This window comes from Neolamprologus brichardi, chromosome 16 (assembly GCF_056152115.1).
Source record: "Neolamprologus brichardi isolate AB-2024 chromosome 16, ASM5615211v1, whole genome shotgun sequence".
In the NCBI taxonomy this organism is placed as follows: domain Eukaryota; kingdom Metazoa; phylum Chordata; class Actinopteri; order Cichliformes; family Cichlidae; genus Neolamprologus; species Neolamprologus brichardi.
Window position 1 is genome coordinate 20,394,096 of NC_142119.1, and position 23,575 is coordinate 20,417,670.

Below are 23,575 nucleotides of genomic sequence, written 5' to 3' on the forward strand. Positions count from 1 at the left end.
TGGAGAAGAGCATGTAACTGCAGTTTTTGTTGAATGTAATTTAGTACATGCATAAGACTGGAAACATTAATCATAAATTCTTTTCTGAAGTATTGAATTTTGGTAAAGAGTAAATAGCAGTAAATCTGCATGCACATCTTTATCTGCCCTCTTGTGACTTGGGTGAAACTATCGTTAGACGTAATCCTGGATGGGAGATATATTTCAAATCTGTTAAGGCATTAAACATCAAAACCCACAAAGAGCAAATTCTGTGACAAGACTGTTACTGATAGTGTCAAAAGCCTTGGACAGATCTACAAATAGTGCACAGCAGGGTTGCTTCTTGTTGAGTGAATTAACAGTGTCGTCATCAGTAACAGCTGCAGCAGTTACTGCGCAATAAGCTCTGTAGCCGAGGGAAATTATTATTCTCAGGCGAGCGACAAATTGTGAGCTGACTCCTAATTCTAGGATTTAGAACAGGCAGCACAGGTGGATAGTTAAGTGTGACCAACTGCAGGGGATTTTACATGAAGTGAAAATGGATTTAAATATTTGTACAAGTGGTGACGAATAGGATCGTAGATGCGTGGAGTCAGGTCTGCAGACCAAAACAAAAAAACACTCACCAGCTAATTTTTTGCTGTTTACATTTGTCTACGCCTCATCATTCTGTGACAGGTCTGAAAAAAATGTTAAATAAAGACTAGAAGCAGAAAGGTTTTTTTAATGGTTGAGTTGTTGGTTTTGACTTTGGTCTTAAATATACAGCACTAACTTATAACCCCCTGTCAAAATAATAATTAAACGCTTACCATGTCAACTTGGTGGTTATTGAATGCAGTATGTGTATAGAGTTTTCTTTACTATTTCAGTATAAAAAAGCTAGATAGATGCTCTTTGTTTCTTGTAAAAGTAATGAAACATTTCCTCTGAGTTTTGACTCTTAGAAAAAAGTTGTTGTTTTTGTTGTCGTTTTGTTACATTTACATTAAGGTTTAATGTGAGTATTCACTTTGTGACACAGACTGGTAGACAATAGTTACTTAGATCAGGGCAAGATTATTAGAGGTAACATAATTGTTGTTTGGTTGATAGACTGCAAATCTGCTGTAACATATACGTTAATGAAGATTTGTCGATTTACATTAATCCAGGGGTAGGCAACTCCAGGCCTCGAGTGCCAGTGTCCTGCAGGTTTTAGATGTCCTTGATCAAACACAGCTGATTCAAATGGCTAAATTACCTCCTCAACATGTCTTGAAGTTCTCCAGGGGGCTGGTAATGAACTAATCATTTGATTCAGGTGTGTTGACCCAGGGTGAGATCTAAAACCTGCAGGACACCGGCACTGGCGTTGCCTACCCCTGCATTAATCTATCCATTATCCTCCCTTTATACATAGTCAGGTCATGATGGCAGCAGGATAAGCCATGTATTTGAGTCCTGCTTCTCCCCAGCAACACCAGTTTCCAGTTGTTTCAGATGATGAGATATAGAACCTTTCAAGCAGGTCGACACAGTCCTGCAGGAGGCATCCTAACCTGATACTCAAACGACCTCAAGTGGCCTTTTGACATTAAGGTGAAGCAGTTCTGCTCAAAGCTCCTTCCAAATTTCTGAGCTCCTCACCCTGCCTTTAGAGCTAAGCTGGGTTCCCTACAGACAAAACTCAGTTCATCTCAGTTTATTCGAAACCTTTTGGTCATTACCCAGATGTCTTCACCATAGGTGAGGGTCAGAGCATAGGTGGACTGGTAAATCAAAAGCTTCACATTTTTGGCTCAGCTCTCTCTTCACCACAGCACTCCAGCACAGCACCTGCCCTGCTGATCCACCACCTTGCTATCAGTATTGAATAGGATACCAGGTGATAAAGTTGGTGTAGCATTGCATGCATTGAAATTTTCAGTTGCTGTGTATCACTCAGAGTTTTTGAATGTAAATCTGTGTTTTTATTCAGGAAAACAGTTATTTGGAGTTCATTTTTGTTGGCTCCATCCAGCAAATTGAATCGAAACCGAATTTGATGCACACGAGGACACACACTGTTATAAAGTCAGCTTTGTAAAAGCAATTATAATACCCTTAATATTGAATAAAAGTGAGTGCTTATCACAGATTGCAGATGGTCACTGAAATAATTGCAGTCTGTTATGATGTTGACCTTAGAGTTTTTGATCCCGTGAAAGCCATCATATTACTGGTAACCTTTTTAATCAGTCTGAAGTATAAACTAAGTAAATCCACACTGTGATTATAACATGAGGTGCAAGCAGACTTGTTATTTATACACTGAAGCTGCCATAAAGCACTTAAATGAATTCAATAAAAGGTTGTGAGGAGATTTTACTCCTGTTAGCTAAAAAATAGGATTGTTGCACTTTGTGCATCCTGAAACCTCTTCAGTCCTGTTTATGCCTCAGTGCCACGACAGCTGTGCCCAGAGGTGCTGCGTTTTTTTGGCTTGTCCGTCTGTACCTTCGTCCAACTGTCACACTCTCATTAACGTGACTCCTCTTGAAAGCAGGGGATTTTTTTTCATAGTTGAAGTCAAAAGTGAATAATTTTTATTTGATGATCAGATGTCACTGTGAGCTCATGTTTGGCCCATTCGTGGGAAGGATATTGCAGGAACATATGGAGGGAAATTGTTTACATTTGGTGCGGCTGATTAGATTTCTTTTTTTGCCATTGGCCAAGGTCACTGTGACCACACAACACATGGTTTTGTTCATGACTTGAGGATTTATTTGCTCTTATGGTAATATTACAAACCAGTGTTAATGGGATAAAACAATAAGGTGAGGGTATTTTATAATATGGGCTGTTGCATTTTAGACTACATGCCATTTCACCCGACCACATAAGCACACATACTCTGTTCTGTGCCTTTTAAGCAGATTCTAACTCACACACAAGCTTCTGTGATTCATCGGGGACAGTTTAGGGTTTAGTATTTTACTCAGGGACACTTTAACATGCTGCCTGGAAGGGCTGGGAATTGAACCACTGACCTTCCAATTGGTAAATGCCCCAAAAATATCTTTTGACCTTTTAAAAGGTCTTTGGTTCCCAACTATTAAATACTTTGAAAGTCTTTACTCCATGTATTTATTTAAACACACAAATGGATGCAAACCACAAGTTGAGTGGTTGGCATAGAAATGCAAGGGGTAGATTCTAGTTCAGTTATACAGTTATACGTGTAGAAAACACTGTCACTGCAGGTAGCTGCAGGGAGTTTTGAGTAATAGGCAAAGACTTCATTGAATAGTTATTTTTAATGCAATGATACTATAAATTAGTTTTGTTCTGGTTTCTCTCGAGTTCAGTGCATACAGTGAAGTTGTCATTGCTGGTTCAGAGTGTTGGTCAGACAAAACAGACAGTGTTAATATAGTCATGTTGGTTTTCTGTCCTTTAAAATTGTTAGATATAAACTAACATAAAAAATCTATTTCTGACATTTGACAGATCAGGTTTTTTATTAAGAATCCTGCAGTGAAATAGGCAATTATATTAAAACAATCCGCAGTGAACGTGTTTATAGCATTTCGTTATTACAAATCATTGGATATACTATACAGGAGTGCTTGTACACTTGATTATAGGCTTATCAAGTATTTGACAAAGTTGCTGTCTGTGAAGTTCATCCTTTTTCCATCCCTTTAATCTTGAAATTCGACTCACATTTCTCTTCAACTACAGTGAAATGTTTCTATCAGCCCTGACTCAATTCTCTCTCGGAATATCTGTCATTTCTTGCTGCTTTAATCTGTACCAAAGGAAAAATATTTTCAAATGTCCATAGGGATCACTATGCTTTTTGAATTGTTTGCATTGTATAGGCCAGTTTGGGTCTAAAGGACAGGAATATTCAGTAAACATAAAAATTTGCACATTTTGCAAGGAATACACATGATTTCATCTCTTGACTAAATCAATGTTATGAAAATAATATGAACTTAGTGATAAACTTACATTAGCATGCTGCGGTGGTAAAATTGAACCACTGGAGGATTAATTTATTATTTACTTAAGGGCATTGCTAATTCAGCTCATGCATTTCTCCCTTTTTTATCTCACTTTAGGTTGTGGCTCCTCTCAAAGAAAAGATTCGTGACCTGGAACAAAGGTTTGCATGCATCTGGGTTTTTTTTTGTTTTGTTTTGTTTTTTTTTTGTTGTTGTTTTTGTTTCCATCGAGATGTTAAAATATTTGCTCATAGCTTGGTGTGAAGGAAAGCATAATGGACTAATAGATAGGTTTAAGGGTCAGCGTTATATATGCCTTCATTTCCTACTTTAAACTGTTGAATTTTCATTTGAAATTGCACTTATAGACTGAGAATGCAGCATCTGAATAACTTGCACATGAATTAACATTCTGTGCTTATTTAAAAGGTTTATCTCTCTTTAACAGATGTTGAAGACAGAATGAATGCAACGGCAGCTAATTAATTGCATCTGGTGGTCTTTGTTATTTGTGATAAGAAGATTTCTACATCACAGGCTATCAATTAATTAACCTAATTTTGCATTGTTTTTATGATAGCATCTCTGGGTACAGTAATCCAGCTTGAAGGTGTTAATTATACATATTTGTCTTTAGTACCTTTAATGCTAATAACACTGACATACAAAGGTATGTGTTTAAATGAGCCCGTTATCCCTAGTTTAACATGTGTGAGGGCAACAAGAACCTCTAAATGGAGCACATTTTATATCTACCTTATGCTCCTGAAGAGCGACTGTGGATCATTGAAAGCTAAGCCCTGTGAAAAACAGTTCTCCCTTACTGCTTTAACAGGATTTAAGAGGGGAAATATCAATTAGGTGTCGCCAATCAAATGGTCTTAGTTATTTGATCATCAGCAAGTGTGAGCACCTCTATAAACTAGAAGATCTCAGGGTTTGCTGGTATGAAGCATTCAGGTGTGTGTTACTAAAAGGCTGCAGTGTTCCTAAGAGTGGACGTTCTGGTAAATTCAAAGTGGAGATGTTTGCCCGTAAGGCACAGCACCACATTTGACAAAACCCAAACACAGCACATCAGCACAAACACTTTACACTAGCTGTCAAGCCAAAAAAGGGGCTGCTTTTCACAGTGTTTCCTTGTGAGTGAACAATATTAAAAGAAAGTAATTAAATAAATCAATGAATAAAAGCTTGAGCTAAAATAATGGAGGTACTGAATATTGTTTCCCCTTGAGTGAGCTAATTTTGTAATGAAATATATGATTGTTTAAGATGTCATAGATAAGGAATATTGAATACTTTTTGATTTTTATGGTAATTCTAAATATTCTTTGGTTCATGATGTTTTGGAAAACCATAAATAACCAAAAGGCAATAGTAAAAATTATTATGAGTAGTAGCAGCGCATTCATTTTAAATTTTCCTATGACAGCCAGGCCTTCATTTGTTCATATGTTTGGTTTTGCTACAAAATGTGTTTGTAAAACACATGAAATTATTGATAAAACACAGAATTTTGCGTGAAACGTTCATACACACAATTTATGCGCAGACTTGTGTTTACAGAGATTCTAAAGTGATCCTGAGCACAGCAGCAAATCTACAACAGAAAGGCTAACATGAAAAAATAGAAGAATCAAGGTGCTACAATGGCCCGGTCAAAGTCCTTTACTCAACCTGACTGAAATGTTTTGCTGCTACCTTCAAAGAGTTGAGCATTAATGAATGCCAGCGAATCTCAATAAACTTTAGCATTGTTGAAGGAGTAGAGTGGGCCAAAATTCTTCCACACAAAATGTGAATGTTCTATGAAAAATGTTCGTTTTTTTTCATCATGCAAACAGCACAGGCTTAGTGGTGCAGCGTTGTGGTTATTTAAAGGCCAGTTTTAATAATCAAGTTGAGGTTATTTTTGAAACAGTGTTGTATTCCCATAAGCAATCTTGAAATAAATACACTTCTCTAAATGATTAACCAGCTCATATCTTTGTTTTTAATTGTAGCTACACCAAAGGTAACCATAAAATATAGTTTATTGAGATTTATTAATAAGATTACAGGACCTGGATTGAGAGTAAGGTCCTAGATTGTTCTGTTTTGCTTTGGGCTTATGTGATTGTTTCTCCAAATGTTCTCTACAAAAGGTTTTTGTGTTCTCTCTTACAGTTTTTCTCAGAAATACCCACCGGTGAAATTCCTGTCAGAAAAGGATCGTAAGAGAATTTTGGTATGCAACACATCTAAGTGCAAATTGTATTTTCAGTAACCATGACATGACATAACCCTGAGCTTTCATAAGCAAAGGCCAACAGAAACACAATTTTTCCTTGAAGCCTGACTTATCTCCATGTTAACAGTAAACTGAGGGAAGTGTATCTTAAGTAGGGATGGGTATTGTTTAAGTTTTATCCAATACCGGTGCCAAATCGGTACTTTTGAAATGGTGCCGGTGCTTAAACGGTGCTCTACCGGTGCTTAAAGAATGGAGAACACAAACTTTGTCCAAAAACCTCTTATGTTTTTATTTTTAGCAGTCTCTTTTTTTCTGCAAAATGATAAGCACCGTCCAGCCCCACGCACGGAGCGATCCGCGCTAACTCGCTAATGGAGATTTACCACACCCAGTAGATGTGCTCGGTGTGAGGTCTTGCAGCAAGCTATCAAATACGGTGCATTTCTCGGCTTTTAAAAAAACGCTATGTGTTGCCAGGTGTTTCATCAGATTCGAGGTGTTACCTCCTTTGCACAGTATCACCTTAAAGCACTTGTTGCAGGCTGCTGAGTTTGCATCTTTTGCTGTGAAGTACAGCCAGACTTTTGACCGCTTTGCCTTGGGCACCTGTAGTTCTGCTCTAAAAGAACATACGTGCCTGGGCCCGCCTACTATCCTTGGAAAGGTAAAATGATTGGCTAGAATCCAAAGTGTATGACATCTCAAGAAAAAAAAAAAAGCACTGAAATAAAGCACTGAAACGTGCGCATCTTTTCAGTCTGGTTACTACCGTTTATGTCAGAACCGGTGCCATAATGGCACCGGATACCGGTACCCATCCCTAATCTTAAGGTGCTGTCTGAGAGAGCAGACCTGGATCGAAGGCCATCAGTGCTTCCTATAAAACACTTGCTTTATAGCAGTTTTACAGCAGCTATCGCCCGCCCTAATTCTTGAAGTGGTGCTCACTATTGGGCCAAATGGGTGGAGCGGGACCTAGTACTGAAGTAGAAGGTCAGTAGTGTTGTGTGACATGGTGCAAACTAAATACAGCTTATTTATAACTACACAACATCAGACAGAAAACCATTGAAACATACAGATACCACACAAGCAATTATGAAAAAATAACTTTAAGCTAATTCATAGTGTTCATTTTTACGTTATGCTTAATTTTATATTCTTTATATGATAAAAAAGGATAAGCTCTAGTATTAATGTTGGCAGTGTACCACAGAAACATCTTGAGATATTCTCAAAAGAAGTCTGAACTTAATTATCTAGCTCTTTAGCCCTCCTTTGAGTCAGACTGTGAGCAGTAATGTAGCAACCAAGGACCTTCTGAATTACTCACCATCCTGCAGTGGAGCAAACAGGAAGTTGTCACATGGGCACAGTTTTTTTTTTTTTTTTTTGGTTGTTTTTTTTTTTTGGGGGGGGGGGTTAGTGAAGAGTTCTGTTTTTTTCTTACGGTCAATGAAAACCATTTGGTAACTTTAGTAACTGTACATAAAAGATGTTAACAACAGTGGCCTCAAAATACTTGGATTAGACATACACACATAAAAATAAGTGAGTCAGACAAAAAACAATTTCACAAAACTAAAATAAAAAATGTGTTTATATTGTGATCAACAGTTCAACTGAATCCATATCGGTCACATGCACTACGCTCCAAAGACCAGTGAAACACATTCCATGCTGTTTATGCGGGGTCATAAACAGACTGATTATGTTGGCTGCCACAAAAGCAGCAGTCCCTGTCCTGCAATTTCAGCCTTTGTTACCATGTGAAACAAAAACATTGCTAACGGCTGAGATTGGGAGTGTGCTGGAATTGAGAAGCAGTATTCAGATAAAGCAAAGAACGCATGATGAAGGTGCTTATATTGTGTCCCATTCTTAATTTCTAATTTGAGTTAAAATAGTTCCACTTTTTGACCGTTTTCTTTTGCCTCTACTCCAGTGACATATGTCTCCAGAGTCACTGTGGAAGAACTTGCTTTCGGTGTATGCCACTGAGGATCAGTGCAGTCAAAGGGATGAATCAATTAATAAATATTTCCATTTGACAGACAGGAGAAGATCCACTCCAGAAATACCCACCCAGTCCTTGAGCCTATTTCCGTTAATTAACTTTGGGTGATTGATGATGTCCGGAGCTGCACTGAGGTCAAGCAGCACCTGGACGTAGATGTGTCTGTCCTGGTCTGAAGTCTGAAGACATGAATAAGTTATTTGTAACCTTCAGAAAAGCAGTTTCGGTGCTGTGTAGCTTGCTGTTGTGACTAAATACCACTAGCAGTTATTCTAAAACCAGTTTCTCAAGATTGAGGCCAAATTTGAGATTAGTTTAATTTCATCAATTTTCTAAATGAATATGTACGAATACAAAGCATTGTCTACTGCCATGGCTACATGGCATAGTTACTTCAAATTTAAAAATGTACATATCATCAGTGCAAAATAAACATTTTAAGGGATTATGTGAGCCTACTGGTAATGAGCAAATGAAACACAATATGCTTCTTATTCCAACAACGGGCAATAATTCAGGTCATGCATTCAGTTAACCTGCTAAAGAGTCAATAAGTTAACCCTTTAGTATTTTATTCAGTGTAGTAGAATCATTAATCATTTAGCAGATAAAGTGTTGGAAAGGTTAGAAAGACACTGCAAGCATAAAAAACAGAAAGTAAGCTTTCATAAAGATTGAAGAGGTCACAAGAGTATAAGTAGTGCAATGAACATGAGTTGAAACACAAATGCTGCATTGATTAAGAGGCGTACTGTTGGAAAATGGATGATCGTGTGTCTGACTTGGCACGAGTATTAACTGTGCGGCAGTTACTTTAGTGACTGCATACAAGGTGTGAAACACACTTAAAGATATCAGCCTCTATGTATTATGAGTAAGAAGGAAAAAAGTGAAAGAGATTAAACAGCTCGGGGACACCAGCAACTGCAAAGTGTTGGCCGTGAAACATGGAGGTGCCTTAATATTAAAGCTGGATATGGGTGACGAGTGACATTTATGGATGGCACTATATATATATTCAAGTTTGTATATGCAACTATTGATTGATTGCACAGGAATGCATGCAAACAACTTGGTTTTAAAGTTAACGTCTTCTAGTTTTTTCTTCTATTATCTTCTAGTAACCCTAACTCCTAAGTTGTTTGTTTGGTGGATGTTAAGAGGTAATAGTGGAAAGTAAAGCAACAAAATATTAGCCTATTATATTATGATACAATATCACAATAATCTATGAAACAATGGCACAAAACCTCTCCACAGATTTGAGTCTCCCATTAATATTCATTTAATGGGAGATAATGAATCCTGCTGGCTTACGTAGCATATTTAATTGTATTTTAAAACGGTGGAACACTTGCAGTTAGTGGAATACAGCTGTGGATTTGCATGCATGCTATGTTGAAGGTACTGTTTGCTCACAGGCTGCATTTCATTGCTTTGTAACGTAATATACTCTTAAGAAGACTCCGCATACCCTGACATTGCAAACATATCCATCACTGTATGTTTGCTATTAGATAACTGGAGGAGCTGGTTTTGTGGGTTCCCATCTGACCGACAAATTGATGATGGATGGCCATGAGGTGACTGTGGTGGACAACTTCTTCACAGGAAGAAAGAGGAACGTGGAGCACTGGATTGGTCATGAAAACTTTGAACTCATCAATCACGATGTGGTAGAGCCTCTCTACATTGAAGGTGAGTGAAAAAGTGAAAGTGGTAGGTAATGACCTTTTCTACTTATTTCTACTGTCTGCCTGTTGGTTGAAACAAGTGGTATAATCCACAGTGCTGCTATCTCAAGTTATTTTCCATTGAGTCAAATGTGTTTGATTCCAATCAGTATATCTGAAATAAGAAAATACGCTCTGTTTACTACAGCCGTATTGAATAACACCCCTTAGAAAACAAATATTACATCACTGCCTTGTGAACAGCTCACTGAGATATAAGTGCTCTATGTCTTCAGCATAAAGTAGCACAGTGCTTGATGAAGCCAGGCGTTCAAATGATGATGCAGGCTTATGTACACTCTAAGTTGAAAACTCAGACTTCATCCTGAGCTAAAAGCTAGGATTTTAACATGATTTTAACACAGTCATCCACCTGCTCTTGCCCACTTTGACGTGGGCATCATGAGCATGCTTATTAAAACTCTGCACGCTTTGCTGGTTGATCACAAAATGCTTTTTCTGTTATACAGTAAAGTTGTTTATTTTTAAAGAAATGCTAAAAGTTAAGGTTCTACCTGCAAGTGGAAAGAGTATTGAAGTGACTGTGTTTACCTCAAAATATGAAGTTTTAGAGTGAGGAACATGTTTTTTCAAATTCGTTTTTTAGTTAAGTGTTTCTCAAAACCATTCGATTGTGGTTGCTGAAGTCTGACCTGAGCGAGCCAGAAATAATGGAGGAGGGCAAAAGAGACAGGGGGGCTAAAAGGGCTTGTTTCATATGGAGCATAAACTGATGGTGTTGCACAGAGGGCCAGTATAACAGTTGACATGCAAAACTACTCTACTGGAGTCCCAGAATAAGAATGTAGAGCTAGAAGCTACAAACATAGGTCATCTTTAATGCTGTTCTGAGTAGAGGTTACACCACTCCAACCCCCAAAAGGATCCAAAAAAAAAAGAGTAATTTTAAGAAACATACAGTACTTTGGTGTCCACAGTGATGACTTATCACAGGGTCGTCTGACAGTGTTGTAATCCTAACTGCATTTACATTTTAAAAGTTTAATGCTGGAGAACCTCAATTAAACCTATGTAACTCAAAACATTCATGCTTTGTAGTGTCATACAAAAATATACAAACTATCAGGTTAGCATTTCCTGGATGTGGTTATTTTTAAGAATGGCATTTTAGGAGTTATGAGAATTGAAAATGGGATACAAAAACAAAAGCGTCCATCAATAGTTATCAATAGAAGCTATCTGCACGGATTGGAGTGATCAGTAGTGGTACGGCATGTTTGATGCACTTTCTATCACGATCTGACACCTCAGAGTGGTCAAGATCTGTAGGTGCCTGTCAGGATGGAAAGAGCTTTGGTATTCTGTTTTGATGCCAGAGTATTTGAGTTTCTCTGTTTATCACTTTTTCTTCCAGTCTATCTTTAAATTCTCAGTACATGCTTAGAAGAGAATTGTTCCAGGATGCTGAGTGCCTTGATATTCTCAGTCAATCCAAGTGTGTTGACATCATTTGTTTGCTTTGGTATACCATCTGTCAAAAGCAGCCTAACACTCTGTTAGACTTGGTGTCTACATAGGTGGACGAGAATGGGCAGAGGTGGGATTGTTAACGGCAGGGAAGATTGACGGCTGAGGTAATAGCAGCCAGCATGTCTGCTGCAGAAAGGACATACTTAGTATTTTGTTCCAGCGTAGCAATTGGTTTTTCTGCCTGATAATGTCTTAAAGACGTCACTGCAGTTTGGTGTGAAAAAATTTCTCCATTAAAGTACCATACGCATGGAGAGTGCTAATGATGAACACATTTCATATGGAAGAGATCAACCAAACATGTCTGATTTACATTTAATGTTATTGCTAATATACAGTCTTGAAAATGTATTCTAAAAATAAATGTGCACAGTGAAAGAGATCTCCTGTTGTTCGCAATAGTCTGATCTGACGTCAGTGTCTTTGGAATTTTGAGAGGAACACAAGGTACTGCAATGGACTTAAAAATACTGAGTGATGGGATGGAATAAGCTTTGAAAGTAAGGCATTGAAGAGGAGGTCACGCTTTCAGTGGCTGATAGGCTTTGCCTTGAAAAGAAATGATTTAACTGGCCTACAAAAGAGGAAAATGCTGTGGAGTGCTGGGAACGAGACAGATAAGTACCTGTTCAAGACTTATAGGGCAGTAAGGACTACTTACAAGGATAACCACAAAGATCAGATTAAGTACACATAATGCATTTCAAGTTTTTTTTATTGCTTATTAAATAACTTTGAGGATCATTGTCATTTTATGAAACGTTTTAATTTGACACATTTGAATTAGTTTAGTTAAAGAAAGGATATGGAGAACAAGTTTTGCTCCTCTCCACACAAATGATGGATCCAAAGGAGGAAAAGGTTGCTACAGTTTGGTGCCAGTCAGGTTACAGGAGTTTCCATTTAAAACCAATGTGCAGCTTTTAGGACTCTGACTCTGGGGTTTATTCTCAAAGCCTTTGTATAATCAAAGATTCCCGGGAAAGCCATGGGGGACTCAGTGAATATGGAAGTATCCCACATATTGTTTTACCCATTGGCCATTTGCAGTTTGGGGTAAAAAATAATAGAAATAACTCAAATAACACAACCTACTAATTTCTGATTACGTATGTACGATTTATATTGTTCTAAACGCTTTTAAAAACCAGTTTTCTTCCATTTAAAATGTTTGACACATATAGATTTGCAACTCAACCTTGAAAGCCTCAAAGAACAACTGTTCTGGTTTGCAGTAGTACTGTTTTAAACCAAGCATTTCTTCAGAGCTAAAACTTGTTGTATTTGGAGTTACCTGCAGCTCCCAAAGTATAGATAGTTGTTTGTAGTCCATTGTTCTAATATGATATAGCACATATATCTGTTACTCTTAAGCCCTTCAGCTTGAATCTGCTGCATTATTACAGCTTTTTACCTCTCAGCCGTAAAAGGTTAAAGGGGTATTGTAGTCACCCACAGACACCCAAGTTTGTGAATGCGATAACTCAAGGACAAAGTGATGTAGGAGTTTTTTGCTTTTTGAGTTTAGTCTCTTCTCCTGCTCTTTTAAAGCCTAAGCTTCTTAAATTGATTATCAATAAAGGCTTTAAAACTAAGGAAAAAATCTTCATATACAGATTTTATGAAAACAGGATTGATTTATTGATTATTGTTTCCTCTGCTCTTCACAGTGGACCAGATCTATCACCTGGCATCTCCAGCCTCTCCTCCTAACTACATGTACAATCCCATCAAAACACTGAAGACCAACACCATTGGCACACTTAACATGCTTGGTAAGTAAACTCAGTACTCAAGGATAACTTAAGGATAGGGTTAAGAAGACTCACTAATTGCATTGCCTGTAAATCAGAATTGATGCAGCCTTTTTTTTTTTTTTTTTTTTAATTTTTCCATCCGTTTAACAATAAAATATCGCAAATAATTCTTCAGTCTTCAGTTAAGCCTGTATAAAAAAATGTCTTTGTTGTAAAGTCAGACTGAAGAAGTAAAGGGAAAGAAATAGGATCCATTAGTCTCGCTCATTAAATTGTCAGCTTTTTGTCCAGCTGCTCCAGAAAAAAATGCCTGTCATATTATTTTGTCTGGGTGCTGTCAGAATATTCAAACTTAGGTTCATTACTTAAGGATATATGATTCTGCGACCTATTCGATCCTTCATGAGAAGTCTGGTGAGGCTTTTTTTGTGTGCTAACAATAGTGATTAAGCTTTCAGATGTAAAATGCATTTCAAAACTCCATCAGTGGTACAGCTCTGAGAGAAGCAAATAACTTTTCTTTTTCATTTTCCTGCTGTCAGATAATAAGTACTGAGTCAGAATAGCAGGTATATCCTTAATAGTCCTGTCATTTTTGACTTAGCCACCATGAAACATTTATATAATAGAAACCATTGTTGAACAAGTCAAGAGTCGTCTTTGTTATTGTTATGGAAATCTATTCTATTTTTTTTTTTTTTTTTTTTAAAAAGGCTAAGAAACTTTGGACATGGATACCAATATAACAAAAAGGACCAATGTACTGCTCTATGAGAATGATTCCAGACACTCTCGAGTTGTATTGTCATTGTTTGAAGACAGGTTGCCTCCCACCAGATCACTTGCGCGGCCACCTCACAATCTAAAGTGGTTGCCCAGAGGTTCAGAGTGTTACCCGCTCAACCTACCATAACACTGTTGTTTTGTTTGTGTCCTAGGCCTGGCCAAGCGTGTGGGCGCAAGACTCCTGCTGGCTTCTACCTCTGAGGTTTATGGAGGTAAGAAAGATCTCTGAAGCTGGTTTTGTTTTCCACTGCCATTGTGAGCCTTTCCCACACCTGATGTTATTTACTGCTCATTCCTATTATCCATCCTGCATCTTTCACTAAAACGCAGTTTGGGTTTCAATCACAGCAAGAGCACAAGATTGAACAAACCTGGGTGTTATCTTATGTGTATGTGTGCGCTGTTATATTCATTCACACACGGCAACTACAGTTAATCAGATTTTGAGAGTCATAATTGATGAAGAGGTTTAAAAAATCCAAATGATTTCTTAGAATTTGTGCTTATTGTGAGGCTGAAGTATTGTACCGTGTTTACTGTGAGATTCAGAAATGGCAAATGAGAGCCTGAATGCTAATGAAGGTATGTCATTCAACCTGTTCTTACAGGCCTTAATTATTCATTGCAAATGTTTCATCTTATCTGCTAAGTGGTAAAATGCAGCTGTATCTTCTAGGCATGGACCTGTCTGTGTGTGCACCAGTGAACAAGCAATTTTTTTCTGTGTGGAGAAAGCTGAGCTGAAATTATGTGAAAACTGCTTGATCTGTTCCTGAAATAATTTTGTTTCAGATCCAGAGGTACACCCCCAAAATGAGGATTACTGGGGTCACGTGAACCCGATCGGTCCTCGAGCGTGCTACGATGAGGGGAAGCGTGTAGCGGAAACTATGTGTTATGCCTACATGAAGCAGGTATCCTCATCATTTAACATTTACTGTACAATAACATCGTCTATTCCTGATAATTATTATAAAATAAACCCTACAATAATCTAAAAAACATTTAAATACAAATGAAAATCTCTACAATAATTGAATGTTTCTACTTAAACAGACACTTAATACTTTCTGGATGAGAGGACTAGAAATAACTGTCCATGCAAGTGGTGAAAGGGTTTCTAAGATAAACAGGTTTCTAGCAATATATTTTTTTAAAGTGATCATGTTTTGCTATGAGGCTGTTTTTAAGGCGATAGCTTCCTATCAGGCATGTCGACCTTGTGTTGAGACTTGTGTTTTATGATGAAAAATTCAGCAAAGCTCTTCATGATTTCAGTTATGTTAAGACTGATTGGTATTGACTTGATTGACAACAGCCTTTGATGATCAGATATGATTGACTTCTCTTGCCTTTCCTTCAGGCAGGTGATATTTATTTATCTGCCTCGTCACCCGCGCCCCCCTCAGAGCCTCATTATTTTTTTTCACACTTGCTGAGAGAATTCTTGGAAATGGCTGGCTTTCAGAATCAAATGTCAGCTGTTTATGCTGCGGGACGAGAATATCGCACATAACATCTATTGCCCGGTCATGCAATCAAAATTCATTAACATTTAAAGTGATGAATGTGGGTTATGGAGCAGATGAAAACGCATGTCTTACCTGCCTGTCGCCATAAGGAAACATTAAAGGGTGTGTGTGTTTTTTTCCAATCAAGTTATTTGATTGGACAATATGAAATAATGCTTAAAATGTCTCTTTACTTGGTTGTTATATTAACGATCATATGCATAACTGTGTTACGTTGTAACAAAGGTGAAGATGAACAAGAGTTTAAACAAAACATGCGACAGAGAGAGGGAAAAAAATGGAGCGTATGCTTTTGTTTTTTGCTTTTGATCAGAGATCCGAGGGCTGCCCATTTCTCACACTTGGTTACAAAGAGCAGAGGCAATCCTAAGGTGCTATTCAACACCATTAGTGACATTGTTACTCCTGCTCTGCCTGTGGCCCCTATTTTTTCTAACGAGGACTGTGAAAATTTTCTCTCTTTTCTGCTTGCAAAAATTCATAACGTGAGAATGAATTTTACACACTCAGGACCTGTTATCTCGATCTCTACCCCATCTCGGCCCATTATCTTGGATACTTTCTCTCCTGTTTCACTACCTGAGCTGGTAAAATTAGTGAATTCAGTAAAAGCATCCTCCTGTTCACTTGACATTGTACCTGCATCATTATTCAAAAATGTCTTCCAGTCTATTGGCCCATGTATGCTCACTTTAATCAACTCTTCACTGGCATCTGGTATAGTTCCGGTTTATTTTAAAAACGCTGCTATTCTTCCACTTTTAAAAAAACCTCAGCTAGACCCCTCTCTTTGGAGCAGCTACAGACCTATCTCTAAGTTACCGTTAATTGCTAAGCTTCTAGAAAAGGTTGTGGCTAAGCAACTTATGGCAGCTCTAGATAAACATGGCATTTTATAATAAGTTTCAGTCCGGTTTTCGTCAATTTCACTCCACGGAGACAGCTCTTCTTAGGGTCTCAAGCGATATCTTGATGAATAATGATGCAGGAAAATGCTCTGTTCTACTCATGTTGGACCTCACATCAGCTTTCGACACAGTTGACCATCACATCCTCATTGAAAGGCTGAAAAATTGGGTTGGTGTATCTGGAACTGCATTAGAGTAGTTCTCCTCTTATCTCCATCACTGATCCTTTTCTGTGGTGGTCTCCGATTTTAGGTCATCCTCTTCTTCCCTTACTTATGGTGTCCCTCAAGAGTCAGTTTTGGGGCCTTTATTGTTTTTAATATATCGTCTCCCCCTCCAGCATATAATGGGCTCTTTTGAGGACATTTCTTATCATTGTTATGCTGATGATATTCAGTTGTACATTTCTTTTAAGCCCCAGGATTTATCTAAGCTTATCGTCTGAATGACTGCTTAGATTTGATCAAACGTTGGATGGCTGCAAATTTCCTCCAACTCAACAAGGGGAAAACCGAAGTCCTTGTATGCGCCCCTGATAAATTTTTATCGCAGATAGTGAAAGCCCTTGGTCCTCTTTCGGTGTATCTTAAATCCTCTATCAGGAATTTAGGTGTCACCTTTGACTCGAGTCTCACATTGGATGGGCATGTGAAATCTCTGGTTCGGTCTTGTTTTTATCATTTAAGAAATGTGGCTAAGCTAAGCCCTATTTTATCTCGCTCTGAATTGGAGATTGCTATACATGCATTTATTTCATCACGCTTGGATTATTGTAATTCGCTGTTTATGTGTCTAAGCAAAGGTTCTCTGGATCATCTGCAGGTTGTGCAAAACGCTGCTGCTAGGCTTTTGACAAAATCCTCCAAGTGACATGTGACACCGTTATTATCTCAGTTACACTGGCTTCCTGTTAAATTTAGAGTCAATTTTAAGATCCTGGTCTTGACCTACAGAGCTGTGCACGGACTGGCACCAGCCTACATCTTTGATCTGCTACAGCCCCATGTCCCTAGCAGGTCTTTGAGGTAATCTTATCAGGGCTTACTTGCTTTAAAAAAATACTAAGAGGAAGACTAAGGGTGACAGAGCTTTTGCCACTGTGGCCCCTAGACTGTGGAACTCTCTCCCCCAAACATTAAGAATTGCGGACTCAGTAGCTGTTTTTAAAAAAACAACTCAAAACTTACCTTTTTAAAACTGCTTTTGGTAAATTTTTTGCCTGTTTTATTTTCTCATTTTAAATCTTTTTGTGACTTGTAATCTTATGTGCAGCACTTTGTGATTCTGTCTTGAAAGGTGCTATATAAATAAAAATTTATTAATTTATTTATTTGTGGTACAAAAAACCCTCCGATCATTCTCTTGAAAAATACCTGTGAGGAACAAAAGAGGTAAAAGTGTCATCACAGATTTTCAACAGCAGGGAGTACACGTTTCTTAAATTAAGCACAGAGAGCCACTTCCTTATGGGAAGTGCCTGATGTGTTTTACATAAAGACAGTACTGTGCAAGTCTTGAACTACTTCTCATTTCTTTGTTTTTTTGTCAGGAAAATTGGGAAATAGTTTATTGAAACATACAGCCATACATGGAAATATATGAGGCAAAAACAGAGTTTTTACAGTTGTACAAACTTGGAAGTCAATATTTGGTGTGACCACATTTATTCTTTAACACACTCTCGTAGGCAGATTTTCTGATAATTTCTTTAAGTAGTCTTCAGGAATAGTTCGAATGTTTTAGAAGAATGGGGGTTTTTTTAAGGACATTCAACACTCTTTTTTTGGATGTTGGCTGGCTTTGGTTCAGGTCTCTGCCAAAATGATCCCACACTACTTCAATAATGTTGGAATCTGGGTTCTGGGGAGGTCAGTCCATGATTGATTGTGCTCCACTGGCTGATTTTTCTATCCAACTATGTTTTTACTCCAGCAGCAGGGTGTTTGGGATCGTTGTGATGCTTAAAAAAACAACAACATCTGCCAATCAGAAGCTTTCCAGATGATATTGGATTAAAATCTGATAGTACTTTCCTGCGTTCATACTTCCATCAGGTGTGATAAAAACTTAAACTCCACTGGCTGAATTGCAGAATGACAGAGTCTCCACCATGTTAGATACTCACTGTTGGAAGTCTAAGGAAGTCTCACTGTTGTACCTCGCTCCTCACGACCTCTGGTACATATTGACAGTGATTTGAACAAAAGCCTAAAAATCTGGATTTGTCACAGAAACACTGATTTTTAGTCCAGTTCTTGTGTAATCTCAGCATTTTCTCTCAGTTACCCTTGAGAATGGTGTCTTTACAGCTTTACAGATTAACTGAAGGGACAGATGCAATTTTTTCCCCAGGTTATTAAGGACATGACTTTCAATTTCTTTTAATCCGTTACAGCTATATTTGGGGCGTGTCACTTCTTCTTTTGTCCTCAATTTGTCCAGTTTCCTCAAATTTTTAAGGGCACACTGCACACCATGTTGAGATATGATACGTTTTCAGCTAATAGTTCTTTAGGAAACACCTTGTGTGGTTTAGGCAACAGGCTGTTAGTAACAAAGTGGCTAAACATACAATTTGATTTTTTTTCTTTGCTGAGTGTTCTGTTGTGTATAGACAACACTGCCTCATGCCTTGGTTAAGGGTTAACAGATGAAATTCCTCTGAAAACAGTCAGGTGCAAGAACTGGACTGAAATTGAGTGAAAAAGACCTCAAGACCAATTTTAAAAAAAAGAAACAAAACTCTGACTTCCTGGAAGCAAAATATAAAGAAATGAGGTGTGACTCAAGACTTTTGCACAGCACTGTATACTACTGTACAGCCTGTAGTGGAGCACAACTTCCTGTTTCTTCATGAGTATCTGAAATCATGCTGAAAAGTTGGAGACTGTTAGAAATGATGGAGTACAAAATGTCCCCCTCCCCAATATTATCAGATTTATGCTTCAATATATGAAAGTGAATAAAATTATTCAGCTGGAGCTTCACTTGAAATATTTTTGAAGGTAGAAACCTGCCAGTTTTGAGTGACTGGCTAAGCAATGCATACAACCTATAGAAAATGTTCAGCATAAAATGTGAAATGTAAATGAAACATGAGGAGTGGGGGATTAAAAGGTTCTGAAAATGGACCTTTTAAACATGGAAAACCGTGCCGAATTTAGATTTGGCGGGTTTCCTGTTTGGCATCATGTTGTCATGCACCTCAGGCTCTTTTCAGTGCATCTGATTTTTTTTTTTTTAAAATATTTTTTTATGTTCACTCTAAAAATGTAGCTATGTCCCCTGAAGCTGGGTCTCCTGTAGTGTGTAAAAATGGCAATCCCTTAATCAAATTTTCTTTTTTCATGAAGTGGGCAAATTTGCATGGAGTTTCATCTGGATCAGTCCAGGTTGAGAGAGAAAATTGTGTTGGTGTGCCAAAAACAGTCTCCAGGCTAACTGGCACTTTCTTACTCTGACACCTCAGGGGGCCAAACAAAACTCTGCATTAACAGCCTGACCCTGAGCTTGAACCGCCTTTAGGTTTGAACGCCTCGCCTTGAGGCGACTTTTGTTGTGATTTAGCGCTATATAAATAAAATTGAATTGAATTGATTTGAATTGAACACTGTGACCACTTCAAGTGTCTTTGATTTAGCTTGGAAATCCAGCTCTTAACACCAGTCATGATCCATTACTAAATGTAGGTCAGTTTGAAACCCACGTTGATGTTTTCTTTCATCTGCAGAGATTAGGCAAATTTAAATCAGGTGTTTTTCATTTTTGTAGGCCCCATTCCCAGAACCTTTTGATCACACTCTCCTATTTATGTAGAAGAGGGTGATTATATAGATATATATGTATATAGTTGTAGCTTACATGCATACCAATGCTTACATTAAGACTTTCTGTGTTCACTGGTTAAGTGATCTTTCTATATTTGCAGTTATGCAGTCACAGTGTGTCTAAGACTGCATTAGCTTAATGTTAATTTGCAGCTTTGTTAATGTCAGAGTTTAGAGGTTCCAGGTATTTTGTCTGAACTTGTCAGTCTTCTTCCTCTGTACACTGGAGTAATTTTTCACTCTGTTTAATGCTGGAACAGCCTCATCCTGGCACTAAAGATTTATCCTACGGGCCAAGTATTCAGTGTTTCATCTGCAATTCGGCACGTATTGGTACATATTTATAAATCCCAAATTTTTACATTTTTAGAATGCCATCCTGTGCTTTGAGTCATATTTATTCATTCATATTTATTTTTTTCTTCTTTTTATCCAAGAAGTTATATTATGGGTGGTGTTCCTAAAAGTTTCCCACAGGTAATGTAGCTGCAAGTAATTTAAATGTAGTTAGTCTGGCTCATGATCCGAACATAGAATCACAGATATCCAGGGCTACAGTTTCTTAAAAATGACATATTCCTGAGAGTCCTGTCAACTCTTTTCATGGTTCTTATTTATTGTCTATTGTCGTAAGTGTACTAATTTCCTCTTAGACTGTTTTCACCAATATCTTCGGTGAGGTGCATGGACTGAGATTAGTGGAGGAAAAGTAACCCTGCTGAGTGTGTAGAAGTTTACCATTATTTACGAGACTGGGTTACATGAGCACACACGCACAGCCCTTTCGAGACCTCTTCATCATGTTGTCCTCATTGTGTCCTTGATCCTCACCACACTGAATATATTTGCAGGATGTGCCTTTTGAATTTCATGTTCCACATTTTCAAGAGAGCAATTTCCATAATTTTCATGTTTTTATTCATATTACACGACCAAAGACGATTCCACGTAGCATCTGAAGTAGTTTGTGGTGGTGCATGAGAGTGACTTAAGAAGGTCTGTGGATTTAAAATAAGGAAGAACTTTCTCACTCTGGGATCAAGCAGAGTATCTATCCTCTACTTGGCCTCGATTATTTACTGATTTTTGACAAGTGGAGGTGATTATGTATGTGTCGGGACGGTATCCTGGAAAAAGTTCTGGCTAAAGGAGTTGGTTTAATTTCCTCCAAATTCTCAGATACTGCTTGAGTAGAAAACATGTTTAACGAGCAATGCAGGAAATTCTTTCTAGATAATCAACAACGTATGCAAAATGAGTCCTGATGCTGTGAAGATGACTTAAAGCTCTGTAGGGTCCATGGAGTTGATCAGGAGGAAGTTATCCTTTAATTGTTATCAGGTCAAAGAATCAACCTCAATAAAGTGGGAGATGGTTTCCCCATAAACGGAACAAAGAAAAATGTCCGGTTAAACTAAATTACTTTTTTATATTTGGCTGTTTTGCTGGGCACTAAATATAATTGAAGCAGTTTCCTAGTTCAAAGCTTTTTCTCCATTCATTGACTACAGATAAAAGTTAGCATTTATCTATGAGAAGTTCATTATATCTGATTGTCCATGTCTAAATAAAGTGTTTGTCAGACATTCAAATGCTCATTATGGAAGTGGGCTGCTAAAACAAGTTATTAAAACAAGGACATAGCTGTGTTAGTCTAACAGCTGGAGAGATTCTTAATATGTGATTGTGAGACAGACAGTGTAGAGCCAGTGATGTGTATAAAAATGTATATTTGTAAAAACCACAGGAGGCTCAAGGATTGAGTATTGAGATCCTTAAAAAGTATTCAGACACCTCAGAGTTAACAAGTTCTCGGTTCTCCTTTGCTTACAGGAGGGTGTAGAGGTGAGAGTGGCAAGAATCTTCAACACGTTCGGCTCCCGTATGCACATGAACGACGGACGTGTTGTCAGTAACTTCATCCTTCAGGCTCTTCAAGGAGAACCTCTCACTGTATGCATTTTAAGCTTTTTACTTGCTCGGCTTTCACCTCATTTGTATGTGCTGCAAGTATCGAGGCACATCGGGATCATTTTAAAGCGCATTGGATTAGTCCCACGTGGAAGATGGTTTAATATCCATATTACATATAATTTTCTTTAACTGAAAATTAAAGGATGGGGTTTTATTATTTCAAATCTAGATCCTGACCTGTTTAACATCATTTTTTACATCGTAAAAGTGGTTTAAAAGCATTACATTGAAACCAAATATGGATGCAGTAGAGAGAAATGTAAGGAATGGGAGCAGGGGAATAACATACATCCAGAGATCCAAAGGGGAATCTGCTTCTGAGGGTATTTACACAGGGTAATGTTAACCTTGGCCTTGACTTTGACATTTTACAATGTCAGCTTGCTCATCACTCAAGGATAGCCTCTTTATTTTATTTCTTCTTCTAGGTTTACGGTACCGGCTCCCAGACAAGAGCCTTTCAGTACGTAAGGTAAGTTTACTAAATTAAACCCATTATATTTATCCCTGAAATGCACAATTTTTCTCGTCAATCTCCATTGTCTCATTATCTTAAACAACTCTTAAGCCACACCCCCTTTTATTTTTATTTTGCTTCCAAGGAGCCAAACTTTCCTTCCATTTTTTTGAAGTAATCTTGAGCAATAGTTCTCAAGACTTTCTGAAGATCATACAAAGTTGTTTCTTTAGACATTTGTTGCTTTTTCACTCGTTTTCAGTCCAGTTCTTGTATTTTCAGCTTTATATAGTAAGACCCTCAGCACTGACCTATGAATCATTCAAGTATAACAAGGCACCTGATTCAAAGGATGATCCTGTGTCTTAGCAGAAAAATAATTTTAAATTGCATATTGAAGCACTTTGTTATGAGCAGCTGGTCACATAATTTGCATTTCTTTAGTTGAGTCTACAAAAAATAATAGTAAGGATAACATAGTTTGACATTCATAAAATAGTATTTTTACAAGAGCTTTTAGCTGAAAGCTTATTCAGTTTCCTCAAATATATTACGAATACACTGCTTGTCGAAATATGTCAAGTGGCAGGTCTAAAGTAAACTATCTACAACAAACGAACAGTATCTGAAAGTCAAGTTTTTAAGAGACCAGAAAAAGTCTAGCAGAGGCCTGACACACGATTGTTGCCACTGTAAATCTTGTGTATGTTTGGAAGAGGTCAGGACAGGGTACAACAGTGAGTGTGTCCAGCCATCTGTAAAACACAGTGGAGACTCATTTCAGCCAGTGGTGTTTGAAGTCTGAGAAGTACAGTCAGATTTTGAGACACCATTCATACCAGCTGAAAAGCTGCTGATTGGCAACACCTTCATTTTTCAGCATGACAATGACTCGAAA

At 37.8% G+C, this 23,575-nt stretch overlaps 1 protein-coding gene across 3 annotated transcripts in view; it reads left to right on the top strand.

Annotated features, from left to right (window-relative positions):
• The window catches only part of uxs1 (UDP-glucuronate decarboxylase 1), a 39,719-nt gene that overhangs the window by 9,293 nt on the left and 6,851 nt on the right, over window positions 1-23,575 (top strand). For 2 of the 3 annotated variants that reach the window (XM_006788271.3, XM_087829589.1), the window contains 8 exons: window positions 4,077-4,120; window positions 6,129-6,189; window positions 9,730-9,910; window positions 13,107-13,211; window positions 14,132-14,191; window positions 14,772-14,893; window positions 22,080-22,199; window positions 22,649-22,692. In XM_006788271.3, the coding sequence (XP_006788334.1) occupies window positions 4,077-4,120; window positions 6,129-6,189; window positions 9,730-9,910; window positions 13,107-13,211; window positions 14,132-14,191; window positions 14,772-14,893; window positions 22,080-22,199; window positions 22,649-22,692 (737 nt within the window). The remainder of the gene's footprint in view (window positions 1-4,076; window positions 4,121-6,128; window positions 6,190-9,729; window positions 9,911-13,106; window positions 13,212-14,131; window positions 14,192-14,771; window positions 14,894-22,079; window positions 22,200-22,648; window positions 22,693-23,575) is intronic. The other variant, XM_006788272.3, reaches the window with a different exon arrangement.